The sequence below is a fragment of the Bos grunniens genome, chromosome 23, assembly GCF_055505025.1.
Source record: "Bos grunniens cultivar Pamir isolate PY7600 chromosome 23, Bosgru_T2T1.0, whole genome shotgun sequence".
Classification (NCBI taxonomy): Eukaryota; Metazoa; Chordata; class Mammalia; order Artiodactyla; family Bovidae; genus Bos; species Bos grunniens.
In genome coordinates, this window is record NC_141187.1 from 13126064 (window position 1) to 13150042 (window position 23979).

At 39.2% G+C, this 23979-nt stretch overlaps 1 protein-coding gene across 5 annotated transcripts in view; it reads left to right on the forward strand.

Annotated features, from left to right (window-relative positions):
- ZFAND3 (zinc finger AN1-type containing 3) overlaps positions 1 to 23979 on the forward strand; it is a 324986-nt gene that overhangs the window by 89932 nt on the left and 211075 nt on the right. For all 5 annotated transcript variants that reach the window (XM_086371551.1, XM_086371553.1, XM_086371552.1 and 2 more), the window contains exon 2: positions 16211 to 16251. In XM_086371551.1, coding sequence (XP_086227677.1) covers positions 16211 to 16251 — 41 coding nt within the window. The remainder of the gene's footprint in view (positions 1 to 16210; positions 16252 to 23979) is intronic.

Sequence of the window (23979 nt, forward strand, 5' to 3'; positions counted from 1 at the left end):
AGGTAGCATTTTGTTTGTGAGAAGTGGCAGAGTTGTCTGGCCAGGCAGATAGACTGACTCATGATTACAAAGTTCTTCTTGAACAGTTCAGCCCTGCCTCAGCACAGGTTCTCAGCACTGGGAGGGAAGCTGTGTACTCTTAAGTTGAATTCTGTCAGATGGATCTTGAGCTCCATATGTTTCCAGCAGAGTCTTAGATGGAGGTGCACAATATGCTCATTAAATTTATGAATGGCATTAAGTTGGGTGGGATAGGTCGTTCAGTAGACAACTGGATTAAAATTCAGAATATCTGGTATTTTTGAAAAGTTGATGAATATGCATAATATGGCATTTAAGAGGATTAAGGCAAGATAATTTTCTTAAGGAAAGTAAACAGCTATGGAAATACAGTATGGAAATAGGATTGGGTTTATACCAGTGGTAGCACAAAACAGTCCCAAGGTGATAAGAAAACCAGTTAATAAATATGAGTCAGTGATGCCTTTGCATTTAAAACCATTGATGACAAGTCATGTAATTGGAATGGCGCTTAAAGAAATCACAGGTTCTTTCCTTCACCATATTTAGTATTTGACTGTCAGATTAGATCAGATCAGATCAGTCTCTCAGTCGTGTCCGACTCTTTGCGACCCCATGAATCGCAGCACGCCAGGCCTCCCTGTCGAACACCAACTCCCGGAGTTCACTCAGACTCGCGTCGATCGAGTCAGTGATGCCATCCAGCCATCTCATCCTCTGTCGTCCCCTTCTCCTCCTGCCCCCAATCCCTTCCAGCATCAGAGTCTTTTCCAATGAGTCAACTCTTCACATGAGGTGGCCAAAGTACTGGAGTTTCAGCTTTAGCATCAGTCCTTCCAAACTGGGCTGATCTCCTTCAGAATGGACTGGTTGGATCTCCTTGCAGTCCAAGGGACTCTCAAGAGTCTTCTCCAACACCACAGTTCAAAAGCATCAATTCTTCGGCGCTCAGCCTTCTTCACAGTCCAACTCTCACATCCATACATGACCACAGGAAAAACCATAGCCTTGACTAGACGGACCTTTGTTGGCAAAGTAATGTCTCTGCTTTTGAATATGCTATCTAGGTTGGTCATAACTTTCCTTCCAAGGAGTAAGCGTCTTTTAATTTCATGGCTGCAGTCACCATCTGTAGTGATTTTGGAGCCCAGAAAAATAAAGTCTGACACTGTTTCCACTGTTTCCCCATCTATTTCCCATGAAGTAATGGGACCGGATGCCATGATCTTTGTTTTCTGAATGTTGAGCTTTAAGCCAACTTTTTCACTCTCCACTTTCACTTTCATCAAGAGGCTTTTTAGTTCCTCTTCACTTTGACTGTCATGGTGCATTAAAGAAAGATCTTAGGGAAGATATTTCAGAGTGAGAAAACTGAAAAATTAGGAAATAGTCCCTATCAGAAGGTTTTAGTAGGTATTTAGCTTAGAAATAGTGGAGAGTTTAGTAATTCTCTTATGAAATTATATTGTTGTTGCTGTTGTTTAGTTGCTAAGTTGTGTCTGACTCTTTTTGACTCCGTGGACTGTAGCCTGTCAGGCCCGTGTCCATGGGATTCTCCAGGCAAGAACACTGGAGTGGGTTGCCATTTTCTCCTCTGGGGATTTTCCCAACCCAGGGGTTAAATTCTAGTCCCCTGAATTGCAGGCGGAATCTTTACCAGTGAACCACCACTAGATTATATATGGTTGTATTATTGTGTGATCATAGATTCATAAAATGGCAGTAACCAGTTTCACTTTTTTTTTTTTTGGCTGTGTCGGGTCTTAGTTGAAGCACAGGGAATGTCTGTTGCCTTATACAGATCTTTCTGTGTGGCACGGGGACTTTCTAGTTGTGGCGTGCTCCACATGCTCCGAGTCATGTGGTATCTTAGTTCCCTAAAGCAGGGATGGAACTCATGTCCCTTGCATTGCAAGCTGGGTTCTTAACCACTGGACCACCAGGAAAGTACGCCCGTTTTGTTTTAATGGACGAGAAAACACAAAGCTGAGGTCGTGCATTCAAGACAGGCCCTTTCCGCTCAGTCACTGCGCTTAGCACTTAGCTCTTTGGCAGCCTGTGTTTTCACCCTGATGACAAGATTATTAAGGCATTTACAATGGTGGGAAAGTTATGAAGTAAGGCATTAGATATTAATGATTTTGAGGTTTGGACCGCAGTGAAATATGACACAAAAAGTAGAAATGAAATCTCTTGTGGTCATAGAACAGGGATACTTTAAGTCTTACTAAAGCCAAGGCAGAAAAGATACACTCTTGAGTTTCCTTCTAGCTCTTTCTCTTTTTCTGCTGGAGATTATGACTGCTCAGGGTGATTAAATGGAGAATTTTCTTTTGCAGGATTTAGGCAGTCTTTGTAGTGAATGACTAAAATCGCCAAGAATGGAAATTTAAACTTTGAAATTTATTCCTTTTCCATGAGCAGTGGGCTCAGCATGAGAGCTGTTTCTCTCTTGCTGTCACCTTTCATCCATTTCTCATCTAGATTCGTGGTTGGTGGGATCCCAACCTTTTCATCTACCCCGCTTCCCCACCCCACCCCGAAAATATCTTGGCAGACTGATGTAATATATGAGATGTTTAGAATTTGAACAAATGAAGTACAAATGACATTTATTTTTTAATGTCAGTGACATTAACTGGATATTAATTTTTTGTGTTTGTGTTTTGCTGGATATTACTTTCCCTTCCTCCAGATTTAATAGATACTCTTATTGGTACATGAGTTTTAAAGGAATGACATGAACCAAAATGTTTCATCTTGTAGATGTCATTTCACCTGGATGTTTTCCAGGGTTAGAAGCACCTTAGGTTTTTGTTTCTTAACCATAGAGCTGCTGGTGCCAGCTTGTTTCACCTTGAGGCTTGGCTGGTAGCTGTCATCTCCCACGTTTATGACTCATTTTCTGACAAAGAAAGATCTAATAATGACGTGTTAGGTTTACTTTCCATCTTTTAGTAAAATTACCCTACGTTTGATCTGATTTTCCATAAATATGGATAAGTGAATATTCTGGTTAAAAGCCTAAATTATCTTAATAATAAGAGCAGATAAATGCACACTTAGCCAGGATGAAACAGAAGTGTTTGTTACTTGGGTAATAATTCTTTAATAGTTTTTATATAATGGTGATTGCAAAGATGAGAGAAAATGCAAGGGTCAGTTTTTTTTTTTTTTCTTCTAGAGGAAGTAGTTCTTTAGTAAATTTCTAACCCATTACAGAAGTTTGATAGCCAGTTAATTGTTTTAATCACTGTTCAAGTGAAGACACTGACTTCTCTAAGTGTAGTGTCTCATAATCCTCAACTATTTGCAGCAGCAGCATGGCTAGCCAGGAGAAAAGGTAAGGGCAAGGGATACCTCATTGTTCTCTCTCTTAAATTGTCTGTTTTCAGTAATTCTCAGGCATTGTTTTCTATAGCAAATGGTTGGGAAATCCCTGTATTGTTTTCCAAGCAACACAAAGAATTCCTAATGTAATGAACCAGTTGTTGTTTCATCGCTAAATTGTATCCGACTCTTTGCAACCCCATGGACTGTAGTCCGCCAGGCTCCTCTGTCCATGGGATTTCCCAGGCAAGAATACGGGAGTGGGTTGCCATTTCCTTCTCCAGGAGATCTTCTTGACCCAGGGGATTGAACCTGTGTCTCCTGCATTGGCAGGCAGATTCTATACCACTGAGCCACCTTGAAAGCCCCAATAAACCAGCAGTAGTAATAATGTAGTGTAGAATTAAAAAATCGTCTTTTAACCAGTAATACTTTATTGAACTATAATTTATTTGTAGTAAAACTCAGTCTTATGTGTATAATCTAATGGATTTCGACCAGTGTATACACTTACATAGTCACCACCTAGATCAAGATACAGAACATTTGCATCACTCCAGAAAGTATGCTCCATTGATGTACAATTGTAAAAAACTTAAATGGGTGTAAATTACTTAAGAGAAATGTTTAATAATCAACTCGTATGCAATTTCTTTAGGTAAGTGGATAACAGTGAACTTAGTTTCCCACCCCCCCACTATTTTCTTTACTGCAAAAGTGAATTATGCACGGCATTGCTGCTGCTGCTGCTGCTAAGTCACTGCAGTCGTGTCCGACTCTGTGTGACCCCATGGATGGCAGCCCACCAGGCTCCCCCGTCCCTGGGATTCTCCAGGCAAGAACACTGGAGTGGGCTGCCATTTCCTTCTCCAATGCAGGAAAGTGAAGAGTGAAAGTGAAGTTGCTCAGTCATGTCCAACTCTTCGCGATCCCATGGACTGCAGCCCACCAGGCTCCTCCGTCCATGGGGTTTTCCAGGCAAGAGTACTGGAGTGGGGTGCCATTGCCTTCTCCGATGCACAGCATTAGTTTTATTCTAATACAGAGTTTGAATTTCCTAAAATAGTACATATATTTGCATATGAAGAGATCCAGATATAAGACATTCCTCCATCTTCTTAATAAGAACAATAGGAGCTTTGATCACCATAAATACTGGCATTTTTAGGAGCATAGATAAAATAATTAAAATATTAAATAATTAATATTAAAATTAATTTCACATATATAATTTAAAAATCTTTTAACTTTTTCATTTTCAGAAAATTTAGATTTACATGTAGTTGTAAAAAATAAAATAACGATCTCATATATTCTTCTCTCAGTTTATACCAGTAGTAACTGTACATGCATATTTAAGAATAGGCTATACTAACAAATTATAGGTATTTGAATATATTCCTAATACACATTTAAAATACTACTTTCCCACGCTCATGAAACATGAATGCTCCACATCTTCACAGCTATGAATGTCTTTAATATTTATTCACTAAAAACATATTTAAGGTTAATTGGCCACAGTTTCCCACTTATTTACTTCCTTACAAGTTGTTTGAGGTTGAGCATTAAAAAAACTGTAAATGTTGCTCTCTGGAAGTTGTATCTGAAGCCACAAGAATTCATCCATATAACATTAGGAGAATTGCCATCATTTTGGTGTTATTTGTGATCTTCCTAACTTTCCAAAGTTTTTTTATTGCATTACTTTCTAAATGATTTTCAGAGGCCTTTTTCAGTGATAGCTGAATGATTACCTCTTGTAATCATGACCTCACAATCCAGAAATAAGTATTTACTCTGTGTTTAAAACTATGTTTTACTTCCTTTGGAAACTTATTTGGTGCAGTAACTTTGACAAAGCATCCAGCATAGTGTTGTGTGACATTTTTCCAGACTTCAGTGTTTATACTCAGAGATGAGAACTTCACTGACTTGCCCTTTTCACAGACTCTGACTGGATGGATACTGCTGGGAGTTTGGTTCCATTGGCAGGGTCTTCCTGTTTTGAAATCCCAAATGCCGTTCCTCTGGGCATGACTAGCATGCCTAGAGTTTTCACTTCCAGGTTTTGGGGAAGCTTTTTCTTTTTTTCCCTTTCTACCCTGTTTGTATTTAATTTAAAATTATTTGTGCTAACCTCAAACGTAAGGATTTAATTTTGAAGCAATTCCTGTTTCTTGAAAGATAATTTTAGGAATGAAAACCTTTCTGTTTGTATGGGCATATATGGTAAGACAGCTATAGCCACTGTATACAGTGAGTGTTAGAATTGATAGTGTCTTGTGTGGAAAAATTATTTGGCATTTGTATTCAGTTCATTGTATCGTTTTCCTCCTCGTGTACATGGGTTTGTTGTTGTTCAGTTGCTAAGTCATGTCTGACTCTGTGACCCCATGGACTACAGCACTCTAGGCTTCCCTGTCTTTCATCACGTTCTGCAGTTTGCTTAAACTCGTTGAGTCGATGATGCCATCCAACCGTCTCATCCTCTGTTGCCCTCTTCTCGTCCTGCCCTCAATCTTCCCAGCATCAGGGTCTTTTCCAGTGAGTCCACTCTTCACATCAGGTGGCCAAAGTATTGGAGCTTCAGCTTCAGCATCAGTCCTTCCAATGAATAGTTAGAGTTGATTTCATTTAGAATTGACTTGTTTGATCTCCTTGCTGTCTAAGGGACTCTCCAGAGTCTTCTCCAGAACCACAATTCAAAACCATCAATTCTTCAGCACTCAGCTTATGTCCAGCTCTTACATTCATACATGACTACTGGAAAAACCATAACGTTGACTATATGGACCTTTGTCGGCAAGGTGATGTATCTGCTTTCAAATACGCCGTCTAAGTTTGTCATGGCCTTCCTTTCAAGGAGTAAGCAGCTTTTAATTTTGTGACTGCAGTCACAAGGGATTTATTTACATGTTTTAATATTTATTCTTCTTCTTACTAGTTTATTGATAAGCATGCCTCATCTTGTTTTACCTTTTAGTAATGTGTACAGGGTTACAGATGATAATGTTACTTATTTTACATCTGTATATCTTTTTAGTGTAGGGGTTCAAACACAGAAAACAGAGACCTATGCTATATGTCCTTCTTGTCCTTGAATCTGGGTATAAAATATTAAGACACGGTTCATTACAATACTACCTGGAATCTAAATTATTAGATTGAAATTAGCTTTTAAAGTTGTTGTTGTTTAGTTGCTCGGTTCAGTCCAACTGTGTGTGACCCCATGGACTGTAACCAGGCTCCTCTGTCCATGGGATTTCCCAGGAAAGAATACTGGAGTGTGGGTTGCCATTTCCTTCTCCAGGTAGCATGACTGATATTGCTACATTCTAGGAACGAATCCCACGTAGTAACAACTAAATTTTTTCCTTTGTGATACCCCCTTGAAAACTTTGCATGCATTGTCTGAATGATATTTAGAGTGATGTATAACAATTCAGACAGCCTGGATGCACTGTTGAAAGCCTGGTTTGTCATTCTGCTAGGATGTCATCTGATTGAACTGGCCTTTTTCTTGTTTGCCGGGGGTGAGCAAAGAGTATAGCTTTAGTAGAGCTGTTCGCTGCTTTCTAGCTGTTGTAGGAAATTACGACTTTTCTGGCTGTAAGTGTATGAGGTGGCATGCAGATTGTTACTAGTCTTCAATCATCTAATCTTACTTCTGAGGCGACTGGAATGATGTTTAGAGTGGAGAAGGCATTGTGGTTTGTTTTTTCCGTCTTTGCATGTATACACACATCCTTGCCCAACTCTCCTCCTTTCCCTGTCTTCTCCTCCTTCCTTTGGATTATTAAAGGAGATTGAATTAGGAAACGTGACTAGTTGGTTTTTGCAGATGGGTTTTCTTCATTAAGAAAGAAATCCCTTTGTCATCTAGAGTTTTTACAAATGTTATGATCCATGTCTAACCTAGAGAAATACAGAGATGTTAGGCTGGAACAGCTTGGCATATTTACGTGCTGATACTTTTGTGTTTCCTTTTGACTCGTCTCTGTTTTTATTGTGCCTCAGTTTCTTCCTCACTGACACAGCGTCAGGGTTGCTTTTATTTCCACATTTGTGTTGCAGTATTTCAGGGGGGCCTGGTGTGTATGTGTTCCTGCTTGGTGAGAGAGGGTGTTGTATGAATGTCAAGAAAATAGTATTGTAAATAAAATGTTTTTAGAATTCTCAGTTATTAGGAATGTTCTTCTAATTCCTTGAGACAAATTAGCTAGAAGGTTCATTTATTTTTCATTAAAAAAAATTACTATCTTTCAAATTTAGGTTTTTTTATTTCAAAAGAAAACACATGATTAAAGCAAGATAACCATTTCTCCCATCAAACAAAGATTTGAAATTAATTACTTAATGTTGGTAAGAGTACATGGGAAAAAAATGTACTTTCAGATGCTTTTGATGAAAGTATAAATTGGTAGAACTTATCTGGGAAGTAATTTGGCAGTATTTACCAAATCATACTTTTTCATCTCAGTAATGTCCTTCTCAGAGTCAGTTTTAAGAAAGTTATTCAGTCAAAGACTTGTGATGGAAGATTTATGTCTAAAAATGCTCATTATAGCAACATTTATAATAGAAATCTAGAAAAAAGATTAAATATTCAACAGTAAGAAAGTGACTAAATTATACTATTAGTATATAATGAACTGTTACAGAGCAGCAAGAATGTTTTTGAAGAATGGAAATAAAAAATGAAATTTGCTTATTTTATTATATATTTTTTGTGAATTATTTGATGTATGCAAGATAAAATATGCAATGTGTATATGTTATAAAAACATATATGAGCATACCACACAACTTTACCAATACTGTTAAATATAAGTTCTTATTACATATATCTGTCCATAAAGATAAGAAGGAATGATTTCAGAATGTTACTCTTATGTTTGGGGGAAGGATTATCAGTGATCTTTGGCATTTTGCTTAAATGCTTCTGTTCTCTTTCTAAATTTTGTACAAGAGATATGTATTTTCAAAACCAGAAATATCACTAAACAGTATTTATTGAAAGAAGAAAACAGTTTAAGCTGGATTCTTTGCAACTTTATCTCATGGGAAGAAAACTTCTGAAAGTGTCTGCCACCTGTTAACCTCATGAGTGACAGATCATGCCAGGTACACAGGGTGGCATTAGCTACCATTTATAGGCATTACAGTGTGACAACTCCTGAGAGACCACAGGCTGACAGCTGTAGGAATTGTGGATGCCCTGTCTTCTAGGAGGTTTTACAGACCTTCTAGGAGGTCTTCTATGACTTTTACAAAATATATTTAAAATTTTTCTTAGATTTTTTTATGGTTCATACCTTCAAGAGAGGATTCATTTTTTCCCCACTTACCAAGTATTTATTGGATGCCTGTTAAGTACCAAACAAGAGTGCCCAAGAGGGTCTTTGCTCTTACGACACTTACATTCTGGTGTTGAAGGAGAGTCAGTGCACAACAGACCGGTGATGAGGTATCAAAGAAGGGTGTGTTGTGAAGAAAACAAGAAGCTGACTAATGTAAATTGGGTGGTCAGTTGAAACCTACTGAGGAGGTTCGAACTAGGACCCGAGGGAAGAAGAAAGACGCAATCTTACAGTGATTAAGGGTAGAGGGGACAGCGTGGGCAGGAGCTCTACATTGATTTCTAGGAACAGATAAAAAGGCGAGTGTAACTGAAGTGTGGTAGGTGAGACGAGCGAAATGTAAGGAAGGAAGAGGAGAGGTGGGCGGAGACAGGTCGTGAGGGGCTAAGGCTTTCGTAAGAAGTTTGAATTTTACACTAAATGCAATAGGAAATTATTGGATGGAATTAAGAAAGAAAATAGCACAACTTAGCTTTTAAATAAAAGATTGCTTTGGCTGCTGTGTAGAAAATCATCGTCAAGGGTGACGCATGGGCCTGGGGAGACCACTGGAAAGTCATTTACTGTGACTAGGTGAGAGCGTGGTGGTCACGGTGGAAGCACTGGTGAAGGAGAGAAGTTGACAAATTTAAGTCTGTTTGGAAATAGAGCTGGTGGATCTTGCTCAGTATTGTGTATGAGAGACTGCAGAAAAGAGGGAAATCAAAGTTGATGTTTAGATTTTTGACTTGAGCAACTGGGTAGAAGATGTTGCCATTTATAAAGGTGGACAAAAAGGGTCAGGCAAATTTAGGGGGAACGTTGAATGTTCTAGTTTGAAATGTTGTGTCTGAGCTACATGTAAAGATGTCACATAAGCAATTGGATGTATGACTTTGGAAGAAGGTGAAGAGGTTTGGGACAAATGTATACATTTGTGAGTCTTCAGTGTATAGCATTTAAAGCCATGGGACTATGTGAGATCACTAAGTTGGAAGTAGGACTGAGTCCTGGGACCTCCACACAAAGGCCTTGACAGTGGAGGAGCCAGTGAAGGTGGCTGAGAGGTAGCTGTTATGTGGGAGGGAAATGGGGTGGGGGGTAGTGGGTAGATTAGATCTGGGACCTGAGTGACAAGAAGACAAAAGTAGAGTTTCGAGAAGGATGGATTTGGTTAATGATGCTGAGAGAGAAGGGAGTAAGATGATGTCAGGGTCATAACCCTGTGTATCAGTTTTCTGGGGCTGCTCTAACAAATTAACCACAAATCTGATGGCTTGAAACAATAGAAATATGTTCTCCTAAGTTTCTGGAGCCTAGTAAGCCCCAAATCTGGCAGAACTGCCTGCCTTCTGGGCGGCTTTAGGGAAAAACCCATTCCTTGTCTCTTTCTACTTCCAGTGGCTGCTCCAGCATCCCTAGCTTTGTGACCACATTCCTCCAGGCTCTGCCTCCATCTTCACTTTGCCTTCTCCTCACTGTGTTTTTCCAAACTTTCTTGCCTGTCACAAAAGCATTTCTAATCCATTCATTCAGGGCCCACTGCGATAATACAGAGTAAACTCAAAATCTTTAGCTTAATTTTTGTGCAAAGACCTTTCCCCAATAAAATGAATTCCATGGATTGTAAATTTCAGGGATTAAGATTTGACATCTTCAAATTTGGTTTTAGAAACATGATAGCCATTGGATATCTCAGTAAGAGCAGTTTCTTTGGAGCAGTGGAGACTTAAGAATCAGATTGGTACAAACATAACTGGGCCCTTTTTGTTGATCAATGCCAGCTGCAGATGTTGCAGTTTTTGGTGCATCTCATCAATTTGCTGAGCATACTTCTCAGATGTAATGGTTTCACCAAGATTCAGAAAGCTGTAGTGGATCAGATGGGCAGCAGACCATCAAACAATGACCATGACCTTTTTTGGGGTGCAAGTTTGGCTTTGGGAAGTGCTTTGAAGCTTCTTGGTTCAGCCACTGAGTAGGTTATTGCTGGTTGTCATATAGAATCCACTTTTCGTTGCATATGACAATCCAACCAAGAAATGGTTTGTTATTGTTGCATAAAAAAGAGAAGAGGTCACTTCAAAACGATGATGTTTTTAATTTTTGTTCAGCTCAAGAGGCACCCACTTATCGAGCTTTTTCATCTTTCCAGTTTGCTTCAAATGCTGAGTGACCATAGAATGGTCAACATTGAGTTCCTTGACAACTTCTCATGTAGTTGTAAGAGGATCAGCTTTGATGATGGCTCTCAGTTGGTCTTTGTCAACTTATGATGGCTGCCACTACACTCTTCGTCTTCAAGATTCTCATCTCCTTTGCAAAACTTCTTGAACCACCACTGCACTGTACGTTCATTAGCAGTTCCTGGGCCAGATATGCTGTTGATGTTACGGGTTGTATCCACTGCTTTACAACCCATTTTGAACTCAGGAAAATAGCTTGAATTTGCTTTTTGTCTAACATCATTTCTAAACTCTAAATATAAACAACTAATGTCATTCAGTTCAGTTCAGTCGCTCAGTCATGTCTGACTCTTTGCGACCCCATGAATCGCAGCACGCCAGGCCTCCCTGTCCATCACCAACTCCCGGAGATCACTCAGACTCATGTCCATCGAGTCAGTGATGCCATCCAGCCATCTCATCCTCTGTCATCCCCTTCTCCTCCTGCCCCCAATCCCTCCCAGCATCAGAGTCTTTTCCAATGAGTCAACTCTTCGCATGAGGTGGCCAAAGTACTGGAGTTTCAGCTTCAGCATCATTCCTTCCAAAGAAATCCCAGGGCTGATCTCTTTTAGAACGGACTGGTTGGATCTCCTTGCAGTCCAAGGGACTCTAAAGAGTCTTTTCTAACACCACAGTTCAAAAGCATCTTCGGCGCTCAGCTTTCTTCACAGTCCAACTCTCACATCCATACATGACCACTGGAAAAACCATAGCCTTGACTAGGTGGACTTTTGTTGGCAAAGTAATGTCTCTGCTTTTGAATATGCCATCTAGGTTGGTCATAACTTTCCTTCCAAGGAGTAAGCGTCTTTTAAATTTCATGGCTGCAGTCACCATCTGCAGTGATTTTGGAGCTCCCCAAAATAAAGTCTGACACTGTTTCCACATCTATTTCCCATGAAGTGATGGGACCAGATGCCATAATCTTGGTTTTCTGAACGTTGAGCTGTAAGCCAACTTTTTCACTCTCTTCTTTCACTTTCATCAAGAGGCTTTTTAGTTCCTCTTCACTTTCTGCCATAAGGGTGGTGTCATCTGCATATCTGAGGTTATTGATATTTCTCCCAGCAATCTTGATTCCAGCTTGAGCTTCTTCCAGCCCAGCATTTCTCATGATGTACTCTGCATATAAGTTGAATCAGCAGGGTGACAATATGCAGCCTTGACGTACTCCTTTTCCTATTTGGAACCTGTCTGTTCCATGTCCAGTTCTAACTGTTGCTTCCTGACCTGCATATAGGTTTCTCAAGAGGCAGGTCAGGTGGTCTGGTATTCCCATCTCTTTCAGAATTTTCCACAGTTTTTTGTGATCCATACAGTCAAAGGCTTTGGCATAGTCAATAAAGCGGAAGTAGATGTTTTTCTGGAATTCTCTTGCTTTTTCGATGATCCAGCAGATGTTGGCAATTTGATCTCTGATTCCTCTGCCTTTTCTAAAACCAGCTTGAACATCTGGAAGTTCACGGTTCATGTACTGCTGAAGCCTGGCTTGGAGAATTTTGAGCATTATTTTACTAGCGTGTGAGATGAGTGCAATTGTGCGGTAGTTTGAGCATTCTTTGGCATTGCCTTTCTTTGGGATTGGAATGAAAACTGACCTTTTCCAGTCCTGTGGCCACTGCTGAGTTTTCCAAATTTGCTGCCATATTGAGTGCAGCACTTTCACAGCATCATCTTTTAGGATTTGGAATAGCTCAACTGGAATTCCATCACCTCCACTAGCTTTGATCGTAGTGATGCTTTCTAAGGTCCACTTGACTTCACATTCCAGGATGTCTGGCTCTAGGTGAGTGATCACACCATCATGATTATCTGGGTTGTAAAGATCTATTTTGTATAGTTCTTCTGTGTATTCTTGCCATCTCTTCTTAATGTCTTCTGCTTCTGTTAGGTCCATACCATTTCTGTCCTTTTTCGAGCCCATCTTTGCATGAAATGTTCCTTTGGTATCTCGGATTTTCTTGAAGAGATCCCTAGTCTTTCCCATTCTGATGTTTTCCTCTATTTCTTTGCATTGATTGCTGAGGAAAGCTTTCTTATCTCTCCTTGCTATTCTTTGGAACTCTGCATTCAGATGCTTATATCTTTCCTTTTCCCCTTTGCTTTTTGCTTCTCTTCTTTTCACAGCTATTTGTAAGGCCTCCCCAGACAGCCATTTTGCTTTTTTGCATTTCTTTTCCACGGGAATGGTCTTGATCCCTGTCTCCTGTACAATGTCATGAACCTCAGTCCATAGTTCATCAGGCACTCTGTCTATCAGATCTAGGCCCTTAAATCTATTTCTCACTTCCACTGTATAATCATAAGGGATTTGATTTAGGTCATACCTGAATGGTCTAGTGATTTTCCCTACTTTCTTCAATTTAAGTCTGAATTTGGCCATAAGGAGTTCATGATCTGAGTCACAGTCAGCTCCCGGTCTTGTTTTTGCTGACTGTATAGAGGTTCTCCATCTTTGGCTGCAAAGAATATAATCAGTCTGATTTCGGTGTTGACCATCTGGTGATGTCCATGTGTAGAGTCTTCTCTTGTGTTGTTGTTATTAGCAAAGAAAAAATCAAGTGAGAAATGTGCATTAAAATGATTTATGACATAACCGCACTTGTTTAAGAATGTACTCCAATATCAAATGGCAAATTTCAACAATGCAAAAACTGCAGTTACCCTTGCACCGCCCAGTATCTCTCTTTCATACTTGCTGCCACATAGAGTACTTATAGTAGTCTGTCCAAGACTGTGCAGGATGATCACACTATGTTTTTTGGTAGTTGTATATGTGTGATTTGCTTCAAGTTTGATGTGTCAACCATGAAAAAGGAGCAAGAGTCTCAGAAGCCTCTGCCAGTTTTTTCAAGTTCACTGTTGCTGACATATGGGATCCAAGTTGGCATTACCAGTAGGTATTAATTCTGTGGCCAAAATCTGGGTTTTTTCAGATTTTAGACATCTCTGTTTTGATTAATAATATCAGTATCTGTGTTATTTCTTTCATAGCCTGATTGATAACTGTGTTGCTGAAAAGTTCCTACTTAGAAAGTAGAATGGATATAATATATGGGTATAGTGGGTATATATGCATCGGCCATCTGAAGTGGATATAATGCATCAAGTATCTGAAGAGAGATAAGGGCAAGAGGGAAAAAAGTGCTGCATTGCCATTTTTTCTTACCAGCTGGTGAAACACAGACGTGAAAACTGGCACCCTTGATTCCTGGTGCCCTCACTTCTTCTCTCAGGCTCTCTGTGCTTCCTGCTGGATCCTGGGGAGCAGCAGAGGATGAACAGTTACCTCTGTCTCTCTGTGGCACCGGAGGGGCGAGAGACAGTGATCACATCAGGAGGAGACCTTCCTCGTGGGGATCGTTCTGTCAACAAAGAAATTCCTTCATCCTCAGTTCTTCCTTGGGTTGGAACAGAAATGACTGGCAGCCTTGGGTTGCTTTCCTGTGTATTTTATGTGTATTTGGAGAGGAGGGCAGAAGTTGTGCTTCCTCCAGGTTAAGGGCTTTACTTTTTCCGTGTGCTGCCTTGATTACCATAGATTAAATCTTCAGGTGTAGGACCATTCTCCCCAACGTCTAGAGTATGTTCCTCTTAGCTTCTGTACTGAGGCAGGGGCCCTAGTTCAGCATGATGAAAAGAACACAGGCTTTGGAATTAGATCAAGTTCATCTACTTAAGAGTGCTGTAAACCTAGGAAAGTTATATACCCTCTTGGTGCCTCAGTTTGCTCTTTGATAAAAATAAGGTTAAAGGAATTTGGTGTTATGCTTAACCATGTGGTAGACATGTAATAAATGTTAGATGTCACTGTTAACACATCTCTTTGTCCATTTTAAAAAAAATTTTTATTCATTTTATCAATACTGAAAACTTTCTTACCACCTTTGGTGTCTTCATATTAGTCCATGGGGTTGCAGAGAGTCAGACGCAACTGATTATATTAGTCCATGGGGTTGCAGAGAGTCGGACACACCTGAGTGCCTAACCGCTGTCTACATAGCATCTCTTCTGGGATAGAGAACTCTAGTGACCTCTTCCTGCCTCCTTTCACGCCCCGTCTCCTCATTTTATCACTCTGTGACAATTACTGACAGATCTTGGGTCTCAGTATATTAGAAGACAGTCATGATCATCAGGGAATACTTCCTGAGGGAGGCTTTCATTAATTGTAAAGTTTACTGAGGAGGGCAAAAGATGGTTGCCATATTCCGTGTGTATGAGTGGCTCTGGATAAAGGCTCAGATATTGGAAGGGGAATTGCTGAGGAATGAGGCTGTAGAAGGTCAGTTTACTCAACCAAGAGTATTCTAGAAGGTTTTTGTAGTTCGTATGGCCTTTGGAGTTAGCTCAGACCCTAGGTCAGAAGCTTCCTCTGCAGTCATTTCCCCAGCGATGTGACCGTGGGCAAGCTACTCCCCTGTTAAATGGGGATGAGACTGTATGGCTTTGATTTCTAAGACCATTCAGTTTAATAACTCCTTGGAGGACATGGTGGAAACATTTCCTCTTTAAATTATTTATCACTTGTAGCCAGTTCTGTGATGTTTCCTGGTTGTAGAAATGTTAATGGGACTTTTTTAAAAAAGTGCATTTTAGAAACAAAGCAGTGTGGTAATACTCAGTCTTGGGATGCTGGGAGGATTAATAAGATCGTGTATGTTAAGTGCCCATCCCAATTTAGTATTCAGTGAAGTGTAGTTATTATTAACAGATGAAAGGACATGAAAAATAATTTGATTGGGAACATCTGTAAAAAGAATTTTAAATGACAAGGTCATAATGTGACCAGGATCTGAAATTGGACTAGAATGAGGGGAAAGAAGACAAAAGTAATATTATAGAGGTAATCGAGTGTGTACATCAGGAGCAAGTTTTACCTCTTTACAGATAAAGTTTTCCCTTTTTTGATGAGTTTGTGATACATGTTCCATTATAAACAGAGGGAATGTGGCAATTGTGGGATAAATTCATTCTTTTATTATGTTATGGGCCTTTTACAGTATTCCTGAACTTGCCACCATATAAGCTGCTAGTCACAAAAGATAACATATTGGCTAACTCATAGATTACAAAGGTGTGCTTTATATTGTTATTTTATTTTTGTCTTGTTTTTGTTTTGTTATGGGGTAGGGGTGGCTGGCTGGCTAGGGATTTCTCATTAATTTATTAGTTTAGTTCCTTGGCCAGGAAGATCTTGGCTTAGGTTTCAAACATCTTTATGTTTTGATTAGAGTGATAACTGAAGTTTTAGCTCTTCTTTCTTTTCTTTCTTTTTTTTTGCCCCAGGTCCAGCAAGACTATGAACCTCTGTTCCAAATGCTTTGCTGGTAAGTGCAGAAAAAGGGTTTTCAATTTATTTTTATTTTTCTTCTTTCAGTTTTCAAGACGGTCTAAATTATTTTAAGGCTGTCTATCTTTTGGGTTTATGCGTGGGTTTTTATTTTCTTTGCTTGTGTGTGAAAGTAGTTTCTCTTCACCAAGTTGCTTTATATATTTGTTTAGAACTGTTGAAAAAGTCTTCCCTGAGTGAAATGAAATCTTATGTGTACTTGTCTCAAACAAACTTTCCTCAGTTTATGGTTGTTGGGCTATAGTGGGATTGTAAACACTCATGTTATAGAAGGGTTTTATATATACATATATATATATGTATGTATGTATATATTCATCTTTGATGTTGACTTGAATGACTAATGGTGAAGGTTGCTTTTACCAATGAGAATACAAGAGAAAGAATATTTTCATGTTGGAGTCAGAATAATGCTGAATTGGCTTTTCAAATTCAGACCCTCATTGAAATCACCTTGGGTAAGTCACTTAACCTTTTGGGCATTAGATTAATCATTTGTAACATGAAGGGCTTAGGCTTGATGTTTGCCAAGGGCCGTTTCCACCCCCTAAATGCTGATTGATTGACTCCTTGATTAATGACTCCTTCATGAAGTTAGTGGGCTTCCCTCTTAGCACAGTTGGTAAAGAATCTGTCTGCAATGTAGGAGACCCTGGTTTGGGAAGATCCGTTGGAGAAGGGATAGGCTACCCACTCCACTGTTCTTGGGCTTCACTGGTGACTCAACTGGTAAAGAATCCACCTGCAGTGCGGGAGACCTGGGTTTGATCCCTGGGTTGGGAAGGTCCTCTGGAGAAGGGAATAGCTACCCACTTCAGTATTCTGGCCTAGAGAATTCCATGGACTAGTCAGTCCTTAGGGTCACACAGAATCGGATACGACTGAGTGACTTTCACTTTCACGAAGTTAAAACTTTAAGATTGTTTGTTTGTTTTTTAAGAACTCCACATCTAATGATCTTATGTAAGTCTTTATTAATTGGGATATGTTTACCTTTCATTATTACCTTTTTAATTACTTTTATTATTTTGTCAAAGACAAACCAGCACACAAGTTAGGTTAAGGACAGATTTTAATCAGTAACACACTGCTGTAGTAGGGAAGAGGGGACTTGTCTAGAGGGAACTGGGCATTTTAAAGGGAGAATGAGGGAGTAGGGGAGGGATTGCTAGCTTGTCTCAGGATGATCAGGGGAGTAGAAAAATCACAAAGGGCTGGTTAGTATAAATGATGATTAGCCTGGCTGTGTGTGTTAGTTGACAGTTATTGAAGTGAGGATTTTATCCTCCTACGGAGAGGAAGTGAGAGATTGAAGCCCTATTCTTCCCAGTGAGTACAGTTAGAGAAATGGCTTTCATGTCCTTGAGAAGGACACTACTGAGTGATTGAGTTTTAGTAGATGCACATACATCTCAAAGGGGGATGAAGGAAGCATTCACATTTTAAGCCATTTTAAGTAAATGCTGTAGGATAGGGTAGTCAGGGGCCTATGGTTAGCTTTTGGCTAGAACAGATCTTAAATTGTTTTGGCAGCTTTGAGCTTTCGCAGAGAGGCACTTTAAATAAGAGGGACTAGGACCATCCTCGGGATGGGTCCTTGAGCTGTTAAAAACTGTATTAGTGGTTATTTAAATCTATTAGCATAGGGGGATATGAGTATATGAAATCATTTGTGTTGATACTCTAGTTTTTATGGGCCAAGGTTGAAGCATGGTTGAGGAGAGGACAGACCCTGGCTGGAATTTGGTTGAGGAGAGAATCTTTGTCAGTATTCATCTTCTATTCACTGTGCTGTTGGACAAAGAAATAATCATAGTGTGATCTTTAGACCATTATGCCTAAACTAGGGGATAGGTTGGATGGAGTTGGGAAGGTTGGAAAGTTGGCAGTTTGTTTCTGTTAAAAGTCTGGAACTTGTCAAATTCTTTAGGTTTTTAAAAGGAAAAGGTACTGGTAAGGTACCTTTTATTCAACTTTTAACGGAATCTCTGCCATGGTAAGTGAATGTGTTCTGCTTTTCTTGCTCTGCTTATCTGCAATAACAGATATGAAGAAATGCTTTCTCACTGGTGAGAGTTTATGGCTCAGATGGTAAATAATCGGCGTGCAATGCAGGAGACCCAGGTTCAGTCCTTGGGTTGGGAAGATCCCCTTCAGAAGGGAATGGCTACCCACTCCAGTATTCTTGCCTGGGGAATTCCATGGACAGGAGCCTGACCAGCTGCAGTCCATGGGGTTACAGAGTGAGATATGACTGAGAGACCTAACACTTCCACGTTTTCATTTGTAGTAAAGATAGAGTAGCAGTGAGAGAACATGTATGTTGTGTGTCTTTCTCCATGTAAAACTAGTTCCCCCATGTGATTCAGTGAAGGGTAGCTGGGGGGAAAGTCAGGTACCTTGAGTCAGGTGGTTCACGTCCACTACAAAGAACTGTCTCATGCCCCTAAATAAATATAAAATTTAAAGATTATCAATGAAAATAGTTCAGCCATGTTTCTTTGGATTTGTTACAGTTTTATTTTCTATGGTTGTCATTATTTTTTGAATCTCTGGTGGTCTGTGTCCATTTACACTTTGTACAGCTTTGTTATTTTTGCTTTTAAAAATATTGAGAATATTTTCAAGTGTGTAATGAAAATATTCTCTCTTTTTTTCTTTATCTCTACCCCTCTGCTCCTGATTTCCCCAACCTCATTTGAAAGGAATGACTCATAAAACAACATCTTGCTTGCTGAAGCAGCATTTGGTGTTCTTTTTGAAATTCAGAAGAAAAAAGATCATTGAACTTTAAAGATAAAGTGGTGGATTTTGTTGGTGTATGAAGATAAAGTATAGAAATGCATTATTGCAGCAAAGGCATGAAATGTGCAAGACAACATGAAGATTACTTTGTCCAAAAGCCTCTGTGATTTTAAGTAGTCTTTTAAAGTGTATCTTAAAGTGTATATATACTTTAAAAGGTGGAAAAGTTGCTTTAAAAATAGCTGTTGTGTACCATTAGGTTAGTTAAAGAGATTTTTCAAGATTCATTTTCAAAGCTATGGTGGGAAAGTGAGTTTGTTACAACATATTTGCATTAAATTGAATAAAATGAGTAAAAACATGTTTAAAGTCTTGTCTAGTTTTAACTTTTTATACCCCCTTTATGTTACCTGCCATACTCTTGTTTTTCATTAAACATTTCATATTGGCTTTTTGTATGGCTTACTTAACAAATCAGTAAATATTTATAATAGAAAGCAAAAAATTTCTTGACATGCTACTGATAGTTATATTAGGATGATATAAACATTTTATTGGTTGAAACACTACTTTTTAATGCAGTTTTTCAAACTGTATTGTGGATCATTAGTGGGTATAGAAATCAATTTAGCATTTAAAATTTGAGTACAATGGAAAACAGTCTGGGTGCACCACAAATATCAAGGGTAAGATATTATTTGTGAAATTTCTGAGATACATACATAAATGAAAATAATGTGCAGTGGGTTGTGATATAAATATATGTTACAATGGAGTATGGTTTAAAAAGTTTAAAGCCACTGAATTGCAGAAATTCATTGGAAAGTCATTGAGTTACTGGAGATCTCATTCTCTTTGGAAAATAGGGCATATTTCCCTTCTATCTTTAGACAAGGTGTTAACCAGCTGATTTCTTATGATCTTGGTTTGCTCTGAGCTCTTGACTAACTTGGACTATGTAATTTTCTATGTGGAAGCATGAACTGATCCCAATTTCCTTGAGCTGTGTTAGGGTATACAGAAGGTGGTCTTGCCTCTTAAAACTATAGAAATGCCTGGGGTGTTACTTTCTGTTTGAGTGCAAACTCATTTTATGAATTTTTGAGTTTTAGATACCAACTGATCTAGACTTTTAGGGACATTTAGTATCAAATTCACAACGACCTCCCATACTACTGTATTGAAGCTCAGCTATCATTAAAGCAATGCTTTTCACATAATGAGTTTGCTGAAAAAAATATGTATGTCAGAAATATCAAACAGGATGATCACAAGTGGGGAAGGCAGAGATTTTAATGACCTGACTGAAGTAACTCATCTCTACCATCCTCGGAAATGCTTGCTGTGGGGGACGGAGGAGTCTGGTAACCAGAGAGTAGCTGTGATCCATGGACCGTTATACGTTACAAGGGAGTGAGCCTGAAGATAGTTTCCAAGGGGTGGGAAATTGTTTCAGTAGATTCTTTGATGACAGATGCTTATCAGAAGACAAACTTAACAAGTGCTGAGTGTAAAAAGAACCAGTTTATTCTTAAAGACCTTTAGATTGCATATATGTGGTTTTTAATAATTTTTAGCAATTTCTTAAAAAAGAAAAAGGACCCTAATATGTCTATTTATTGACTGACAAAAGTACTTCATTGCAAAATCAAAGTAAGCGGGTTCTTTTAAACTGCAGACATGATTTTGAACATATTGTTCCATTTAAGCCTAACTTTTAAGAAACTTGCTATTCCGTGATTCACATAAAATTGGAAAAATAAGGGAGGGATGATTAATCACAGTGTGGGAAGTTGTTTTCTAACCCTTTAAGAATTGTGAGTGTATATGCTAAGTTGCTTCAGTTGTATCCGACTCTTTGCAACTGCATGGACTGTATCTGGCCAGTCTCCTCTGTCCGTGGCATTCTCCAGGCAAGAATACTTGCTTGGGTTGCCATGCCCTCCTCCAGGGGGTCTTCTTGACCCAGCGATCATATCTCCTGTTCCTGCATCACAGGCAGATTCTTTACTGCTGAGCCATTAGGGAAGCCCATTTTATAGAATATTTCCTTTAAAAAGTAATACTTTTAGTGCATTACTACGTCAGTTTCCACGTGTCTTGTCAGTTGAAGATTAAAGGAGATAAATCATCTCAACTTGTAATGGTTAATTTAATTTTCTGAAAATTAGTTTCAGTGTAATTTTCAGATATATATTTCTTAGTGGAAAGATAGTTAAGCATACTTTTGCTTCGTAATTAGTTGTGTCTGTGCCTTGTTAGTGGTGAAGAACATTGTGATAAAGAAAGAAAATGATACATGTCATGTAGGAAGCATGTTCTACTATGACTCTAGAGATAACTGTACTTGATTTCAAAGGAATCTGTTTTCAGGTCCCTATTCACATGAATAAGCATAGATGTTGCATTATGGTATTTAACATTGGAGAAAAATGTGATTATCAATGAATATATTTGTTAGTAGTCTTTGTCAGCTGGGAGAAAATTATTAACTTAGCATCGTAATATCCTATTCACTTTATTTCTTGATATTGTTTTACTTATTGTTTTAAATTTAAAGTGGACTTTGGAAAGAGGCTTTAAGGGATTGAAATAGCTAGTATTAAAGTAAGGTTCCTTTTTCCTCACTGCTGCATAAGTTGTATCCAGTCTGAAAATTACCAAGCTTGTTCATTGCTGTCTAATCTTCTGTATAAATGCAAAGTGATTAGAGTTTCATAATTTACCATGCCATTAGCTTGTTTGTGTTTTTTTTTTCCCTTTTAAAAATAACATAGGGACATTATTTAAATGCTGATTGAAGTATGTGTTGTATACTGTTTTAAAATATATGTATTTAGTTGCATGGGATAAAGCTGAGTGGAGGTTATGTGAAAAATTTAATTTTGGTAGTCTCAAAGTAAGTATTTGCGGGAGTTTTAATTAATTTCGACTTTGTTGAGACTTTTATTATTAAGTAATTGCAAAAATTAGAAATTTTTAAAAGTTAAGTGCATTCTACTTATGTCCGACAGACTCCAGAAGTGGTTAGTTTCTTTCTGGAATGAGCAAAATAAAGTTGGCTGTAGCTAGCAGCAGAGGGCGGAGAAGGCAATGGCACCCCACTCCAGTACTCTTGCCTGGAGAATCCACGGATGGAGGAGTCTGGTAGGCTGCAGTCCATGGGGTCGCTAAGAGTTGGACACGACTGAGTGACTTCACTTTCACTTTCTACTTTCATGCATTGGAGAAGGAAATGGCAACCTACTCCAGTATTCTTGCCTGGAGAATCCCAGGGACAGGGAAGCCTGGTGGGCTGCGGTCTATGGGGTCGCACAGAGTCGGACATGACTGAAGCGACTTAGCAGCAGCAGCAGCAGAGAGAATCTCAGTGTTGACATCCAGGGTAAATGATCCAGCAGTGGTGGGCATGAGATGGGGGGTGGTAGTTAAGCCAAATGCAAGCAGTTTTCCTTGAGGTGACTTGAATTTCAAGAAACTTTTCAGAACAGGGCAATAATAAGCAAACAGTTTCCTCATGAATCTGGGACTCTTACTGCTTTGGAGTTACACTCTAATTTCTTTTCTGCTTCCATTTCCTGTTAGAAGTGTAGAGTAGAAGTGGCCTGATTCTAGTCACTTTTGAAAGGAAGAATGGTATCAGTAGGTTACAGCTGAGTTTTGAGGATGTACAGTAAGAGGAACTTAGTGAATCTGAACATTTTAAGCACTTCTTGTAGTGCATGTTCCCTTTTAGAAATTGTGGGAACCCTGTATCCATCAGTAAAATGGAATAAAGAAAACACCCACTCTGAGTATTTTATAGGATGGTGGAATTTGAGGAGGATAGTAGAATCTGTATGCTTGTCATAGGTCGATTTTTCAAATCACCTTTTCCCAGAAGAGAGGCAGCTGCTGCTCTTAAAATGAAGCATTTGAATAGGGTATTTATGTTTTTGTAATTCTGTTAACTTGGTTACTGTTAACTTGGTTATTCTTTGATTTCTTTAAAGCCAAAAATCCAAGAAAGATTACTCAAGTATAACACACACATTGTCATGTATTTGTTAGTTCAGTTCAGTTGCTCAGTCGTGTCTGACTCTATTTGACCCCATGGACTGCAGCACTCCAGGCCTCCCTGTCTATCACCAGCTCCCAGAGTTTACTCAAACTCATGTCCATCGAGTCAGTGATGCCATCCAGCCATCTCATCCTCTGTCGTCCCCTTCTCCTCCTGCCCCCAATCCCTCCCAGCATCAGTGTCTTTTCCAATGAGTCAACTCTTCGCATGAGGTGGCCAAAGTACTGGAGTTTCAGCTTTAGCATCATTCCTTCCAAAGAAATCCCAGGGCTGATCTCCTTCAGAATGGACTGGATGGATCTCCTTGCAGTCCAAGGGACTCTCAAGAGTCTTCTCCAACACCACAGTTCAAAAGCATCAATTCTTTGGCACTCAGCTTTCTTCACAGCAACAATTTTAGAGCCTCCCAAAATAAAGTCTGTCACTGTTTCCCCATCTATTTGCCATGAAGTGATGGGACCAGATACCATGATCTTAGTTTTCTAAATGTTGAGCTTTAAGCCAACTTTTTCACTCTCCTCTTTCTCCTTCATCAAGAAGCTCTTTAGTTCTTCTTTGCTTTCTGCTGTAAGGGTAGTGTCATCTGCATATCTGAGGTTATTGATATTTCTCCTGGCAAACCTGATTCCAGCTTATGCTTCATCCAGTCCAGCTTTTCTGATGATGAACTCTGCATGTAAGTTAAATAAGCAGGGTGCCAGTATACAGCCTTGACGTACTCCTTTTCCTGTTTGGAACCAGTGTGTTGTTCCATGTCCAGTTCTAACTGTTGCTTCTTGACCTGCATACAGATTTCTCAGGAGGCAGGTCAAGTGGTCTGGTATTCTCATCTCTTGAAGAATTTTCCACAGTTTGTGGTGATCCACACAGTTAAAGGCTTTGGCGTAGTCAATAAAGCAG